General features: G+C 36.5%; 1 protein-coding gene across 7 annotated transcripts in view; it reads right to left on the reverse strand.

Annotated features, from left to right (window-relative positions):
• Nucleotides 1-13,341, reverse strand: part of TIAM1 (TIAM Rac1 associated GEF 1) — a 202,774-nt gene that overhangs the window by 41,255 nt on the left and 148,178 nt on the right. For all 7 annotated transcript variants that reach the window (XM_087721587.1, XM_087721588.1, XM_087721583.1 and 4 more), the window contains 5 exons: nt 12,150-12,383; nt 10,675-10,860; nt 7,293-7,439; nt 6,080-6,154; nt 3,652-3,822 (listed from right to left, as the gene is read on the reverse strand). In XM_087721587.1, the coding sequence (XP_087577713.1) occupies nt 3,652-3,822; nt 6,080-6,154; nt 7,293-7,439; nt 10,675-10,860; nt 12,150-12,383 (813 nt within the window). The remainder of the gene's footprint in view (nt 1-3,651; nt 3,823-6,079; nt 6,155-7,292; nt 7,440-10,674; nt 10,861-12,149; nt 12,384-13,341) is intronic.

Here is a 13,341-nt window from a genome sequence, read left to right on the forward strand (position 1 = left end):
TGCACACTCATATTTGCGAACCGGTAGGGAAGGTAAGTGAATACCACCCCTGAAGTAGACATATTTTCAGCTAAACATAACATGTTCAAGCTTAATGGACTATGAAAGCACATTAGGTGCAAAATGTATTGATGAAGAAATTGTTTGAGAAACTTGCGTATTTCTCAAACACATTAAAACAGAACTTCAGAGGCCAGCACAAGAACAAAGAAATAAAACCACATGAATGGAACTGAAGACCTTCCAATAGCCTTTTGGAAGTTACTGATCAATGGAAAGCTTGTGTACATTCTGCATCTCATTCAACTTCTAAATGCAGGGACCAAAAAACATGGTAGGAAAATTCAGTCCAAAGTGAACAGACAAATTAATGTCTTGGGAGCATCATGCTAAATACAGATATCGCTATCATATGCTGATGAAAGGCTGGACAACTTCTTATGGGAGGGAGGGGGGAATCTATAGTTCATTTTGTATGAGGGAGACATATGGAAAGAAAGTTAAGATATTTCTTTTCCCTAGGACTTCAAACTTTAGGACTGATACTGTTAACATAAAATAGTCTTTTTTTAATCTTGAAACAATAAGTTTCTTATTAGTGGTTACTTGAATAGGATCAAACTGCTTCCCAATGATTGAATTCGCACATTAAGATAAACTCATGATTTGTTTAATCTTCATCTATAGAATACCACAATCAGCTGGGTTCTCACAAGGCAATAAGCCATGTCCAAACAAGTTACACTATGACACAAAAATTAGATCAGAGTAACAGATCCATTTAGCTATGTATTCTGTGTACTGAATAGTGGTATGTGCAATTTTAGACAGTAATCTGTTCCACCCCTGCTTGGTAATGATAGGAGTGGAGTTCACTTCTTTTTATATAAAACTAGTTGATAACCCAGCATTGCCCAGTTATTTATTTATAGGGGGGAAATGTCCAGATCAAATGTAATTTCTAATGTTGAATTTTCCCCCTTACCAGAGGGCCGCCCCACCCCCTTGTGGAGTACTGTGAAGCCATTACCATGGCAACTCCACTGCACTGTACAGTAGTAGCCATTTTAGGGCAGTACAGTAGAAGCCATTTTAAGGTACAACAGGCTGTATCTTAACAGAACATACCCCCCCCCCGAGGAGTGTTAGGGATGTATTACCCCCCACAGTATTTCTTTCCAGAGAGTAAATCATCTGTAGTACCAAGTTTGGTTGAAATTGATCGAGGCGTTCCAGAATTATGCTGGAACACACACACACACACACCCCATGATGTTAAATTGGAGATATTGGGTCTCCTTTTGATACATGAATGAATAGAATATAACATCAAAAACAAAGCATATTTATGACTAGCAGTAATTGCAGTCCTGAATATTTAGCAAAGGATAGAATTTTCAACTTTAGTTCCCATGAACCAGGTGAAAATTACAATATAGGAAGTCTTTACAACATCTAGAGCATGAAGAAGCTATATGAACTGTAGAGCGTGAAATGTTTACTATACCAGAACTCGACTGATTCTCAGAAGACAGATGGCAAACTGATGTGAAATGATGTGGTTCAGAGAATTAAAGGAAAAAGAATGAGCTGAATGCAAGAGATAGAAGAGAAAGATTCATTAGTAGATGTTACAGGGCAGACAGAACCATCAGCATTTTCATATGTAGATAATTCAGAAAGAAAGAGACAGACACATAGCGTGAATAACAAACCAGTTTAGTCAAAGTGAATTCATTTAAAATAATTTAACATTGGTCTCAAAAAAGTATAAGCTTAGGTTTCACATTCTATAAATGAAAGATGAGAATATGCTTTTCATGTTCTACCTATGCTACCTATAAAAATTACTATCTATATGAAATTACTACAGTATTTATACAAAAGTTCTAAAAATGAAAATTATTGCTAATAATATTAATGTTTTCTATTGTGTATCTTTTTAAAAATATCACTTTATTTTGATAAATAATAGTTAATGAAACATTTTTGTTCTAGAATATCGATTTACAAATCGATATTGCTAAATGATATATAACTAAATTAGAACCTTTTCACACAATATATGCAAATCTCCTTAAGATATAATTTGAATATAGAGAATACAAAATTTCATATACATTGTTTTAGTGTTTCAGTTTACTTGGTTAGTTCATGTTATTGGGGGATGAACAATGATGATGACTTTTAAATTATAACTATACATCCATTCCTTCTATACCTTGTAAATTACAATGTGCATCATTTTCTAATTATTCTTTTCTCAAGTGTAAAGATTTAATTTAGAAAACAAATTATTAGTTCAATTTGTTGCAATACAGCAAATAGTGTCTCTCTCCCTCTCTCCCTCTCTCCCTCTCTCCCTCTCTCCCTCTCTCTAAATTTACTTCCAGAAGTATTATGCATGTATCTATGTATTTATTTATTTATGTTATCAATTTACAAATAATGAGTATTCCATTACATAAATCTTGAATTCTAAAAGTAGAAATAAACTAAGGGTAAAGCTAGAGAATAAATTGTTAATGTGAAGGAACAGTATTGAGAAAGTTGAACAATTAAAAACCTGCCTGTCAAGATATATATCCACATCTGTATGCATCAGTGATGGCTAACCTTTTTGTCGTTGGGTGCCAAAAGCACCAGCATGCCCACACTCATAATGCAATGCACACTAAATTTCTGAATCCTGCTTTGTTTTGTATGAACAGAGCCACTAATGGATTATGGAAATTTTTGTTCATCATTTTCAAATATAACATTATTTAGTATCTACATGAATGAATAATCCCTACAGTCATTGTCATCATTAAGCGAGGATCGTGGATCATTGTAACTTCCTGCTTGCTTCCAACAATCAAAGTCAGTGAGAAAGCTGACAGCAAGTTGCAAGTCCCAGCTGCTGCCAGGTGGAAGAAGGAGTGAGAGGGTGCACAACTGGTGGGAAAGGTGTGGGAGAAACATGGCATGAGTGTGGTGGCAAAGCTTCGAATGCTAATGCCAGATGGGGAAAGGGGTGCTGCAGGTAGGGGAAGTCCAGTGCTAGCATGATGAGGTTCAAGGAAGGTGCCTTTAAAGAGAGGTAATTCTCTGCATGCAAAGAGGTAAACTACAGGAAGCTGTGAAATGCAAGTATATCACGGCATCTATTTTCTCCAGTATTTATGGCCTTTAGAAATGTTCTCTACTAAATCATCTAAATTCAGATTACACTGACATTGAATTTAATTGCATTAAAGCTAGTTGAAAAGATAATATAGTACAATGAATTAAAACTGAAGCATTTCTCCTACTCCTCCAATAATACATCAGGAAGGAAAGCAGATTTCAGTATGATTTTCAAACTCAAAATCTTCAAGTGTGCACTTTGCATGCAGAATTTATCAAAAACAGATCATTCAAATATGGAAAATGCACCTTTACCTTTTTGTGTAATTTACTTGTATATAAGGGGAAAAATCATAGAACTGTTGGTTTAGTGGAAATGCTTTGAAATTGGAGCCACCTATCAATTACTTATCATTTCAAATAATACTATTTGAATTACCAATTGAATACCAACTCCATAAAGTCCTCGTTTTACACTCTTGTTTCACACACATACAAACACACACACTATTTTATTTATTTATGTATAATTTATTACTTTACCTTGCAAATCATTTCCAGGACATCTCTTGCTGTGTCTCCTGGGTGGATGACAGTCAAAGCTGACTGGTTATTTGGCAGACAATACCATGATGGTGTAAAATACTCATGAACCCACATGTCAGAGTCGGGATTATGAGGATGGACAGTAGTGAGGGTTACTTCTTTTTCTCTCTGAAAAATGCCATGAAAATATTTCTGATTAAGTGGAACTCAGGTTTTCTATTAAAAATAAGCTTATTCAGCAAGAGTTATTTTCTATCGAATTAAATTATAAAATCTACTGTATTTTATTACACATGGGGAATTAGTCACCTAATGCTGAATAGAAAAACCTCCAGTTGTCAGTTTTCTTAGCAATTTTCCAGCATTTGGGAAAGGACAACTCACTTTGAAGGAACAATTCCATACATGCACTGGATTCCCAATGGGAAGTCTGTTTCTCCTAAATTCCTTGCATATGTTGGAGTTGTGCCCCTGAAGTTAAAGCTAACATTTTCTTGTATTAATACAGTAGAAATAAATTAAGGTGATAAATACACTATGGAATTGGCTGATTTAGAATTATGAATGCCCTCTAGCAAACTGCAGCATTCATTTCAAATGCTTGCTGCTTTTGTAAGTTTAAACTAGACCCTGAGGTTACCATTTCTATCAAGTGATAGATGTATGGAATTCTCATTAGTTTTAAATGGTTCAATCTGTTAAATCCCATTTGTTCAATTAAAAATATGTCCCCTGGCCCTAAGTAATAATGTTTCAAAACCCAGTTTCAGTTATGTACATACAATACGAAAAAGGTAAAACAGAACTGTATTTACCAAAACAGAAGTCTCAGTAAACTATACATACTGATCAACTAAATAGAAAAGTAAGCTGAGGTCTCTATGAAGGTTCTTCAATATGAAATGGAAAATACTCCATTCATATTTAGACTTTATGGCAGCATATCCTATGACTTGATATTTTCTGAAATATGTTATTATATGTTCAAATATGTTTAATGTTAGCATTGAAAAAATTCAGTATTTCCCATTCCTACTTAAGAAAAGAAAAGTATATTACTGGCGACATGTAATGGCACAGATAGAAAATTAATGAATGTTCTGTGGTGGGCAGAAGGAAAGGAAAATGGAATGAGGGCTCTTAACATGAAGGAACACAAGTGGAAATCAGAAGTGTCCAGGCAGCAAAGTAGTATGTGAAGGAGAATTATACTTGCTATTGATGAAAATCTCTGCATTTGGCTTTGCATGCATATCATTAATTAGGAATATAGCCCTGGTAACTGTAATAAGATATTTGATTTTTTTCTTACGAATTCTCCAGAAAAATATTACAAAAATGGTTTTTTTTTCTGGTAGCTGTGAAGCTGAGGGTGTTTTGTAAGAAAAAAATAGTGGGGTATAAAAGCTCTTCACAGTTTGGAAAAGATATAGAAAAGTACCAAAAGCATGTTGGATAAATGAAGGTATATGAAGAAAAATATTTAACAACAAAAGTAAGATCAACCTTATAAAATGAAGGCATATATTTATCCAGAAAGGAGAAAGCTGATCAGTAGAATACTTTGTCTCGAAAACAGATGTTCACTCAAACACATGGAGAACGTGAGGTGAGAACTTAAGCGCATGTCCAGTCTTTTCTGTTTTTAAGTTAGTTTCCGTAATATTCAGGCCATACACATGAAGCGCAAGTAGACTTGTACTCTTGGAATGCAAATACAATTGCCACTATGACTGAGGATAGCTGTATTCTTGTTTAAGTGTACACCCATTCAGCTTCTCTTCAGGGTCTTTTCTGAACATGTGAATGCAGGAAAAGTGTGGGAATAGGACTGCAAACCAGTCCATTTTCTATCTACACACTCAGAAAAGTCTGAATGGGGCATAAAGTTCCCCTATGCTAGTTCCCGTAAATGCTTGTTAAATCTGAAGTGAGATCTGATCTAGCAGAGTAAATACCCAAGTCTTTATAGTCTTATATAATCTGTGGAAGAAATACTTAGATTCGTATTTGTAAAAGGAGGTGTCACCATAGATTTGAAAGCAGAATTCAATTCTGCTTCAGCTAATATCTGCCTAATATGCATGAAAATATATAGGCTTTTCATAACAGCAAGTTCTTGTCTAAATATTTTTCATGGGAAGAAGTTTCTATCTATCATTTTTAAAATAAACAAAATTCTGACTAATTCTGTGTCCACCAACTACTCCTTCAAATGCCAGTGAATATTCAGAAACTTTCATATCTCTAGCAAACAGACTTTGAACAGAGCTGTCATCATGCTTCAAGCTTTGCTTCTTCTTCACTTCCCCTTCACTTCAGATTTTCATTTCACATTATTTCACTCTGCTTCACTGTACTGGGTTCTGGGTCACAAGCTAATTGAACTCCTTTTATGTAAATTAATTATATTCTTTTTTTTTACCTTACTTTCTTGCACAGTGTCATCAAATATTCCTTCTAAAGATTTCTTTACAGAATCAGTTCCTTCACCAAAAACCTTCAAAACACAAAAGAAATTGTGCTATTTTAAATACAGTAAGATGATGCAAATACTTGCTAAATCAGGAAACGTTTCATGTTGATAGAAGAAACGAAGAAGGGCTCAGGAGGAAAATTTGCATATCAATTATACTTGGATAAAATTAGTTTCTTAGTACAAAAATAGCTAAATTATACTGGTTACCTGGTCTTTTCAAACAAAGTACAAGATGTACTCATTCTAAACTGCAACCATTTGGAAAAAAATGAGAGTTACAAGCAAGAAACAGAAAAACATTTTTCAAGCCAGAAGTGAAGGATGCTAATAGGCAGCATTTATAAATTGTAGCCAAATATTCACTATATTATAAAGTAGTGTTTTTAAGCTAATTCTGGTCCCAAAAAGACTTTGTGTGGACACCAAGTTAAAGTATTTATCAATACTTGCAAAAAATTATTCTTCTGTTGTGTTAAAATGCTAGATCTGTAAATTGATGAAATTATATTGGGGGCAGCTCATACATATGCTTAATCCCACCCAGGCTTTTCAGCACACGGAATATGAAGTCTGAAAAAGTATCTATAAAACGACATGTCCATTCTTAGAAAAGCTAGGATACGGACTTGCTATTTTTTAGTTCAAAAGTGCAGATTCCAACTTGTTTCCCATTGGAAATTTAGATTTGAAGGCTCTTTTCTCACCTTCCCCTCTCTCTAATGGGAAAATCTGTTACATTTTGTGCTTTAATATAAAGTTTAAAAAGTTGGATTGACTAAGAATACAGCTTATTTTAATAAACCTTGGAGACTTGATTAATAATTAATCATACTTTTTTCCTGCGGAAAAGAACTGCAAAGAAACCATTATAGCTTCAAAATTACATGACCCAGGAATGGGAAATAGCCTGCATCAAGTAGATAATGGGCAACAAATTTCCACCTAATAAATCTTGATGACACAGAAAACAGACAGATTCAAAGTTTTAAAAATTATGGAGAAGGTTAAAAGACAGAATAAATACAATAATGTATTTTGTATTGTTACTTTTATGTAATATTATAGTTCATATCTGTCCTGCATCCCAACAGAAAAGAACAGAATGTAATATCAAAAGTACCATCTTCAAAGCCTCCAATTATTAAACCACCTGAGCTACCTGATTAATGCTTGGCCTCCCTTGCTTTTTCTTTGAAGCAGTGTCCAAACCCCAAAGAGAAGAAAACCGGCTTCTTCGTTTGCTTGCTGATCTTGACATTACCTGTGTTCGTCTTCTGACACCAGATTCACCTGTGCGAGCTGCCACCTACCAGCCAAAAAAACAATTCCTTAACTAAGGGATTCACAATAATGCCAAGAAATACATATCTTTACATACATATTACACAAACAATTATTTAGGATGAGACAGATGTGCTCAAAATTGGGTTTCACATACCCTCCTCCCAGTGGTGAGATTTAAAATATTTTACTACTGGTTCTGTGCGTGTGGCTTTGTGGGCGTGGTGTGACTTTGTGGGTGTGGCAGGGGAAGGATACTGTAAAATCTTCATTTCCTCCCGATCATCCGGGACTCGGAAGGCAGAGAATAGATGGGGGTGGGGCCAGTCAGAGGTGGTATTTATCGGTTCTCCGAACTACTCAAAATTTTTGCTACCAGTTCTACAGAACTGGTCAGAACCAGCTGAATACCACCTCTGACTGCTCCTGTGAAAAGAGTAATTGCATATGTGTCATAATAGCACTGCATCAGTTTTTTAAAAAGTTAAAATTTTCAAAGACCCAAACTTAATTTGGGTCTCTTTGGGGTATTTTAAGGCAATGTGAATACTGCAGCATCATCAAACAAATGCTTATCATCTTAAATTGGAGGAGTTAAGTTATACAATTTGAAGATTGCCTTGTCCAAGTGGAATCAGTCCATCCAGTGAGATGCAATTGGGAAGAGTTATTGTGGTTCCCAACCAAAGGCCTTTCATTGGGAGCCAAAATAACTCTTCCCAACTGCATCTCAATGAATGGACTGATTCCACTTCCAGGAGCACCAGATGTTAATTGCCTTCTGGAATAATATCACAAATGGCTGGTTTTTTTCTGGATGTTATTTCCCAGGAGGGAGGCTACCACAAAGAAGGGTCAACAAAGATCCAAAAGGTGATCCTTCTTTGTGGTGGCTTCATTCCTGCAGAACATCACCCAGAAAGAAGCCAGCCATTTTTATATTATCCCAGAAGGCAATTAACATCTGGTGCTCCTGGAAAACTTTTGATAGTTGAATTGTCCCTGAAGAATGGTACTAGGAAATTTCTGATTGCGATGAGTAGGATACTGTTGATTACTACCATTGTGTTGTTGCTGTGCCTTTGAATTTTTATTTGTTTCTAATTTCTATTTTAACCAAATTACTATAATAAGGACTGTAAGAGGGGGGTGGGTTTCTGCCAGTTCTAACCTCTTCTATAGAAGAGGTTCCACAAATCTAGTGCTGTTTAGAAACGGGTTCCAGCTCCCTCCCCCTGCCCGTCCACACATCATCAAGATGAAGAGTGAGAGGAGGAATTCTGTGAGTTGAGTTTGAACACCCCTGGGTTTTTTTTCTAAAGGGTTAGGGGTGCAAGGGTCTTGTAACTTGAAAGCTTTAAGACTTGAGTGCTTCAAATACCAGAGTTTCTGAGCCAACATTTTGGCTGCTAAGCAAGAGCATTGTTAAGTGAGTTTCACCACATTTTACAAGTTGGCCACTCCCACCCAGTTACATGGCCGGCAAGCTACTCCCACAAGCAGGCCACACCTACAGAAGAAGTTCTAAAAAAATTTGAAACCCCTCACTTACTGTAAGCCACGTAAGTCATTTTTAATGGAGAACATTGTAAGTCTTAGATCTGGGATGGTGAACCTATGGCACGGGTGCCACAGGTGGCACGCGGAGCCATTTGTCAGGGCATGCGAGGCGCTGCCCTGTCAGCTGGCCAGCACACATGCGCACACTGGCCAGCTGAGTTCACCCTTTTTTAAAGCCATTTTTCACCCTCCCCAGGCTCCAGAGGCTTTATAGGAGGCTGGGGTGGGTGAAAAGAGCCCCCCCCCCCGGAGGCCCTCTGGAGGCTTCATGAGGTTCCCTGAAGCCTCCGGAGCACAAAAAAACAGCCCTATGGGCAAACCGGAAGTTCAGGAACAGACTTGCTTGGAGGGTCGTTTTAAGTGCTCCGGAGGCTTCAGGGAAGCCTCCTGAAGGTCCCTGAAACCTCCGGAGCACTCAAAACAACCCTCTGAGCAAACCGGAAATCACTTCCAGTTTGCTTGGAGGGTCGTTTTCAGTGCTCCTGAGGCTTCAAGGGAAGCCTCCTGAAGATCCCTGAAGCCTCCGAAGCGCTCAAAACAACCCTCCAAGCAAACCGGAAATCACTTCCAGTTTGCTTGGAGGGTCGTTTTCAGTGCTCCTGAGGCTTCAAGGGAAGCCTCCTGAAGATCCCTGAAGCCTCCAGAGCGCTCAAAACAACCCTCCGAGCAATAGCAATAGCAATAGCAGTAGACTTATATACCGCTTCATAGGCCTTTCAGGCCTCTCTAAGCGGTTTACAGAGAGTCAGCATATTGCCCCCAACAATCTGGGTCCTCATTTTACCCACCTCGGAAGGATGGAAGGCTGAGTCAACCCTGAGCCGGTGAGATTTGAACCGCTGACCTGCTGATCTAGCAGTAGCCTGCAGTGCTGCTTTTAACCACTGCGCCACCTTGGCTCTTTCACTTCCGGTTTGCTCATAGGGTCTTTTTTTGCCTTCCGGAGGCTTCAGGGAAGCCTCCTGAAGGTCCCTGAAGCCTCCGGAGGGCCTCGGGGTGGGGAGGCTTTTTTCACCCTCCCCAGGCTCCTATAAAGCCTCTGAAGCCTGGGGAGGGCGAAAAAAAGATGTAAAAAATGGGGGGTTGCACCTATAGTGCACACATGCAGAGTGGGGGGGGGTGTCATGCATGGCATTATGGATGCGGCACACCCGCGCACAACCTCCCTGCGCTCTCCCCACTTACGGCACGCAAGCCAAAAAAGGTTCGCCATCGCTGCCCTAGATAAATAAATTGTCTTTTTTGAATGAATCAGAGACAAGCCACTTAGTTCAATAGGTCAATTAAAACTTTTTATGTGAGAGTTGTACTGATGCTGCTGCTTATACTGTTGGTTTTAATGGTTCTTTTCTTTTCTACAACAAGAGTTTTTCCATTGATTGATGACACTTCTATTGATCTATTGAGCTTCCAGAAACAGGAGCAGATTTTTTTTCTACTGTTTTCCCTTTCCTCCCCATTTCCCCAACCTCTGTCCATGCAGTCTTGGAATTATAAATTTATAACACAAAAGAAAAACAGCTATTAAGGTAAAGCTATGTTAGTCAGGAATTTAGAAGAGAAAGAAACATTTGTCACAAAAAATACATTTGGCTTTTTATGGCTAGAGAAGCAGAGACCAGATGTTGCATAGCAACAGCATTCACTCTATATCAGGTGATATCTAGTTTAACAAAAAATAACCTTCAAGTTAAACTCACCAGTGCATGAAAGGAGGACACTGAAAAGATTCCAAGACGACCCATTGCATCTTTAGTTGGACGACTTGCAAATGCAAGTAGTGTTTTTGGGTTTGGCAGTTCCCCTCCTTGAAGACTAGCTAAGTAACAACGATATCGAAAGAGGTCCATTTGGAACTGTTCTAAGTTTTGTTCCCAAACAAAGATCTACAACAAGACAAAATAAATTAAGAAGAAAACATATATCTTATATCACACAAACAGATCACATTTGCATGAAGAAGGAAGAATTTGATGTACTAAATGAGAACAAAGTAAATATATTTATTTTGAAAAAAGAAAAAGAGATAGAGATTCTGAGACAGGTGTTTCTTGAATGTTAATAAGAATGCAATTTAAAAAAAAGAAGAAGTGCGTTAAGTTCGTCATGCTTTCCACAGATATCCAGTTTCGATTTCTTCTTTATTGTGGCCAGATTCTTCCCTCAAAGGTTCAAAATCATTTAGAAACTGTTTTTATGCAATATCATAAGGATATGAAGACACCACTTCAATAGAAAAAGACTCTCTAGACTGTTGACATCATCAGTTTAAAGCCAATGTTTATTTATGTAAAATAAATATAATATTCAGGGGAGTATTAAATTTAACCAGTTGTAGCATCATTTGTTGCATAATCATTTCTTCACCTTGCTAATGGAAAATATTTCCAATTGGCTGGAAATCCCCATTACAGAGGTATTCCTCATTTAATGCTCAATCATTCAACAATCATTCCAATTTGAATAAGCAGAACTTGCAATCGGTCCTCACATAACAGCACAGTCATGCAACCCCCTGGCATGTCTGACAATGTCAGTGGGAAAGCTGGCAGAAAGTTGCATATCATGGTCACATAAGGTTATCACTTAATGACCTTAATTTAACAACAACAATCAGGGCTGCCAAAACTGCCATCACTAAGTAGCACTTTCATGTGATTTTTTTCAACTTATGCCCTTATCACTTAATAATGGAGTTTCTAATCCCAATAAGTGTTAAATGAGGACTATCTGTATGATACAGTTTTCCCCTGGATAATATTCTGTACACATTTAGTAGTTCTAGTAACTCAGCACAGGTCAAATATGTTTACTGAATAAAAGTTTTGACATTGGTTTATTTTTGTAGAGTTTCCTTCAGGAGTTCAATATGGCATACACTGCAATTTTAAACTTACATATTAATTAGCATCCCCAGATGAACTCAAAAATGATTGTTCTCAATGAATTTATGTTTTATTTTAATCCTTAACAAAGTCAGTTTGAAAGTGATCCCTTTCATGTTGGAAATTTGTGTTTCAAAGCAGAAACCAGATTGTTACTCATTTATAAAATTCTGACATATAAATTTTGGGAAACATAGTAGAAAAGACAAGTCTAGTATTGTGTAAGAAGCACTTTAGTTCACCTGAATTTATTTTAGAGTTGCATATTGAATACATTAAAGTAAAACTACCTGATCAAGAATCGTTTTCTTTTTCTTAGAGTCTCTAACAGAAGACAAGCTGAGGAAATGCATTTCTCCCATTTTCTTCATCTTCTCATCCATATCAATCTTCTGCTCCAGTTTTTTAATTTCAGTTTTCAACAGTTTCACGGTATCTTCTTTGTGGTGTTGTCGTGCTACTGCTGTTGCACAAGCAGAATGAACTGCTGTGATCCAATTCTCTAATTCTGTTTGGCTAGAAGTCTATAAAATAGAGAGGCCAGAAGCATCTTGTTTAATATAAGCTGTTTTAAAAGATTTTGCTTCACTAAACTTTGTTGATATTCATGAATATGTTGTTTTATCACCTTCTATTTAGCATTAGAACCAAAACTAACAACTGCAGGATGTGTCATTAAAACTAAAGAATCACTTTGTTAAAGAAAGCTTCCTAGAACATCTCCAAAGGAATATTCAGTGATTTAGAGTAGCATTTTAGAGGCAGCAGGTGAATATTTATAGCATAAGTATTTGCTTTTAATAATAAAAACTAAATATAGTTCCATTAATATTACTATCATTTAGCAACTTTTTAACTGATCATAATTATTCTATAATATCTCTATAAGCTTTGCAATTAAATATGAAACAACTAATTAACAGAATAACCATATCAAGGAATAAGTGACATGAAGCTTTATTAGATTTATATGACTTTATTATATAATATGCATTTATCTCCACCATTGCTACCACAATAGATAGCAACAAATATGAAGAAGCAGGAAAAGAAGATGAAAGCAATAGAAGCACAATAGAAAATAGATTTATGAAAAAGAAACGCTTATGTCCCTGACATAGAGATAAAACAATTTACCTGTTTTAGTTCCTGGGAAGATTGAAAAATGAACAAAATTTTATTTTAAATGCCCTTAAAATATAACTCAGGACTGAACAACCACTTCTAGCTAGTGAGCTTGTTGTTCCCCCTCAGAATACTGTATATCTATTATATAAAACCCATGAGGTGAGGTGAGTGGCAAATAAAACAAACAAATAAATAAATTGGAGTTAAAATGAAGAACCAATTGCTTAGTTAATAGATTTCCATAAATTATCTGCTGGCTACTGTTTTGCAGCATATCGCTGCCATTTTTTAAAAAAAACCGAAAAGACGTATAAGATTTGAATCCTCTTTTAAAATCTTCAATTAAGCGTAAGT

Source organism: Thamnophis sirtalis, unplaced genomic scaffold, assembly GCF_051295495.1.
Source record: "Thamnophis sirtalis isolate CommonGarterSnake01/CBP01778 unplaced genomic scaffold, rThaSir2_p1.2 scaffold_8, whole genome shotgun sequence".
NCBI lineage: Eukaryota > Metazoa > Chordata > Lepidosauria > Squamata > Natricidae > Thamnophis > Thamnophis sirtalis.